The sequence below is a fragment of the Henckelia pumila genome, chromosome 2 (assembly GCF_033568475.1).
Source record: "Henckelia pumila isolate YLH828 chromosome 2, ASM3356847v2, whole genome shotgun sequence".
NCBI lineage: Eukaryota > Viridiplantae > Streptophyta > Magnoliopsida > Lamiales > Gesneriaceae > Henckelia > Henckelia pumila.
In genome coordinates, this window is record NC_133121.1 from 166,892,050 (window position 1) to 166,895,635 (window position 3,586).

Genomic DNA, 3,586 nt, shown 5'->3' on the forward strand with positions numbered 1-3,586 from the left:
CTTCTTCCATATCTATTAGCATATATCTTTTGCCTCCTGTGCAAATCCTTCTAGGCAAAGAGAGCCGATCATGATGGTTAAATCTCAACACTAGGCTTCAAACATTTCAAAGAAAGTTCGTTGAAAAGATTCCTAGCAACATCAAACTTGTAGCAAGGTATTATATTCGATGATGAAGACAATTTCTATTTCTACTTCTGATACGGTTGATCAAGCCTCAATCATCAAGATGAGAATATCTTGGAATCTGGCTCTCTTGTTGGGTTGATGATCCCACCCGAGTCTTTTATAAATTCAAAGAAATCATACCTAATTCAGTACCATCTGTAAATAATATGTGGACTAACCAAAGGCAGTAGATAGCGGACCAATCTCTGCCTTCTCTTTAGACAGTCTGACACATCACACAACGAAAGAAAACTGAATCTGAAATTACAAAAAAAAAACAAGTTACTAAACAGACCAAAGTTTTGTAGCAAGGCTAGAACAGGTTCAACATAAAAATGATGCTTTAGAAAGCCTTAGCTTTCCGGAGGGTACCGACTTACCATTTCCCATGTACGTATTTTCGTACTTTTAAGAGTATCAAAAGATGTATACAACTTCAATCAGTAGTTGAGGAAAATTTGGGTTCCAGAGAAGGATTATTCATTTGCTTGGGGCAAGCCTCTTAATCATATCCAGCAGAACATTATCTCGACAGTCCTCTAATTTATGAAGTAGCATGGACATAGTTGTTGCATCAGATGAGAAACCCCTTCTAACCATTTCTTCCAAGAGTTGCATTGCCTCGTTAAGTTCTCCTCTTTTTAGCAAGTTTTGAACAAAAACATTGAATGTCACACTATTAGGTGTACAACCACCTTTTTCCATATCGATTAGCATATCTTTTGCCTCTTGTACATGTCCCACTAAACAAAGTGAGCCGATCATGATGTTATAAGTAAAAACATCGGGCTTCAAACCTTTAAAATGAAGTTGGTTGAAAATAATTCTAGCAACATCAGGTTTTCCACCCTTGCATAACCCATCTATCATGATAGAATAGGTTACAATGTTAGGACTGAGACCTTTATCTTCCATTGTTCTCAGAAATGAAAATGCTTGGGTAAATTGTCGAGTCTTACACAAGCTATCCAAGATAATAGAATAAGTAATCATGTTAGGATATACTTTCCGAGCTTCCATCTCAATGAAAAGCTTCTGGCCAGAATCATATCTACCTGCACGAAATAATCCTTGTAACATGATGTTGTAGGAATCTGTTGTAGGCTCCAAACCCTTGGAGGAAATTTCATGAAAAACAGTCCAGGCTTCATCCACCTTTCGTTTCTTAAGGTAACCATTGAGCATAGTGTTGTAGCTAATCATAGAAGGCTTGAGGCCCATTAAAGGAAAGGAATCGAACAATCTCCGTGCTTTATCAATTTCTCCTCGTAAACAATATCCATCTAGCAAGGCAGTGTATGTGAAAGTATCAGGGGAAATATTCCTCTCCTTCATGCTTTTGAACAAATCCTCTGCCTCACTGACCATTCCTTCCTTGCAAAATGCATCGACCAATATATTAAAAGTAATCACATCTGGATAAATTTTGAGACCTCGCATGTCAATAAACAAGTCTTTCACCTCTCTCCAGCGGCCGAAATTGCACAGGCCCTGGATTACTGAATTGTAAGTAACAACATTTGGAGTAACCCCTTTCTCAATCATCTGGTTAAATAATTGGACTGCCTCATCCACCATCTTGTCTTTACTGAGACTATCAATTATCGTGCTGTAGGACATGACATCAGGTTTGCAAGTTCCTTTTTCCAACGTACCCAGTAAATCACGGGCCATGAGAGTGTGCCCAGCTTTGCACAACCCATTTATAACTGCTAGAAATGTGACTTCGTCTGGCTCACATAGTTTCTCTCTTAATAACTTTTTAAAAATTTCCACCGCATCAAATGCCTTATCTGCAAAGAAGACGGCTTTGATGAGAGTGTTAAAGGTGATAATGTTCGGTTCAATACCAAGCTTGAAGAAGCAACCCAAGATGGAGAACCCAAAATCTACTCGATTCAGCTGGCAATAGCAATTAATAGCAATATTCATCGTGCAAGAATTACGAACACCTAAGAGACGCATTTCATCATACATTTGGAGGGCAGCATAATAGTGTTTCATCTTTACCAACACAGTCAACAGGTTGTTGAATACAATAACAGAAGGTTTCGGTCTCACTCTCACCATTTTACGAAACAGACACACGGCATCGTCCAGCTCACGAATACAACTAAAATCGAATCTGGGTTTGTGCGATCTTACACTATGAAACGTAGCACAGAAATATGAAAATGAATAGTCACTCACAGTCGGATATTTGCGTAAAATCCCCCTCCGAATCGCCTGACTTAGCCTCATATATCTCCGGCCAACAGTAGACAAAATCAGCCACGATAATCTTTACTTTTGATTGATTAAACTTGAACAGCTACCATTACCCGTTAAATGCACTTTCTTCTTGAACACGAGGGAAAAATTTGTTTCGATCAGAGGTTCGAAGACGTCAAATTCATCCTTACTTTTTAATAAACTTAACTAATGAAATAAACTATCAATTTATAAATTTTATATATTTATATTTATATATAGGTAATTTATATAATGTATTTTTTATATGTCTATTACGGAAAATTTGTGATAAATCCCTAATAGTAAACATGAATTCCTCTTCAGTCCCCAAGTCAGTAATTCTTTGTTCTAAATCCCTGACATAAGCCTGTTGTTTGTTACAACTCCCTATTTGGGTCAGTTTACAAAAATGCCCCTAAAATGATTTAAACGCCCAACACTATCCCTCACTTTAATTTTCAAATTAAAAAAAAAAACCAGAACAAGGACGATCGATAGTTTCCCTCCCTCACCCAACCGATTCTTCTCGCAGGAAAGCAGTGATCTTTTGCGACAAGGTTTGGAGCTCAAAAAATGGCACCGTTGACTAGACGAAGCAGACATTCAAAAGATAAGTCAGTTGAAGGAGCTTGTAGAGTCCGGAAGGAAAAGAAATCTAGCACTGTGAGGAAGTCGAAGAAATCAAAAATAGGTGAACCCTGTTTTAAATTTTTTAAATCGGCCGCTATATATAATTCGTCTCGAGTAACTGAGAAAATTGTTCGTTTAGAGGAATAATTTTGGTCTTCATTGTATGAATCTTTAATATTTCTGTGTTTCCATTATTTTGAGGGTTTTGTGGCTCAAATGTCTTGCTACCGTTCTTGTTTGCATATATTTGTTGAAACATTTACATCATTATTCATAATTTTCGTATTTAATTTTGACAGTTCCTCAGTTTAAATTATTTATCCCCAATTTTTAGGGTTTTGCTTTTGAAATTGTTTTTGAAGTATATCTTGGTAAATGAATGTTATATTGTTATGTTGTTGTGAAGTTTTTGATTTATTGAATATATATTCAATGATCTTATATTGTTGAAGACAATTGATAAATTTCTGTATAGAAGTACCCAATTGTTTCCAAATTTGAAGTTTTTGTTCTTTTCCATGCAATATTCCATTCTGTTATTTTATAATGAAATTTT

The 3,586-nt window shown here is 36.2% G+C and overlaps 1 protein-coding gene across 1 annotated transcript; it reads right to left on the reverse strand.

Annotated features, from left to right (window-relative positions):
• Nucleotides 1–261: 261 nt before the first annotated feature.
• On the reverse strand, nt 262–2,531 carry LOC140880806 (uncharacterized). The gene is made up of 2 exons (XM_073285592.1): nt 549–2,531; nt 262–426 (listed from the first exon to the last, which is right to left on the reverse strand). Exon 1 carries the CDS (start codon nt 2,407–2,409, stop codon nt 649–651), a length of 1,761 nt encoding a protein of 586 aa, XP_073141693.1. The 5' UTR covers nt 2,410–2,531; the 3' UTR covers nt 262–426; nt 549–648.
• Between the last annotated feature and the right edge of the window lie 1,055 nt (nt 2,532–3,586).

Bases quoted from the DNA above. Each gene is read 5' to 3' on its own strand.
- LOC140880806 (XM_073285592.1), bottom strand. From the start codon at position 2,409: ATGAGGCTAAGTCAGGCGATTCGGAGGGGGATTTTACGCAAATATCCG.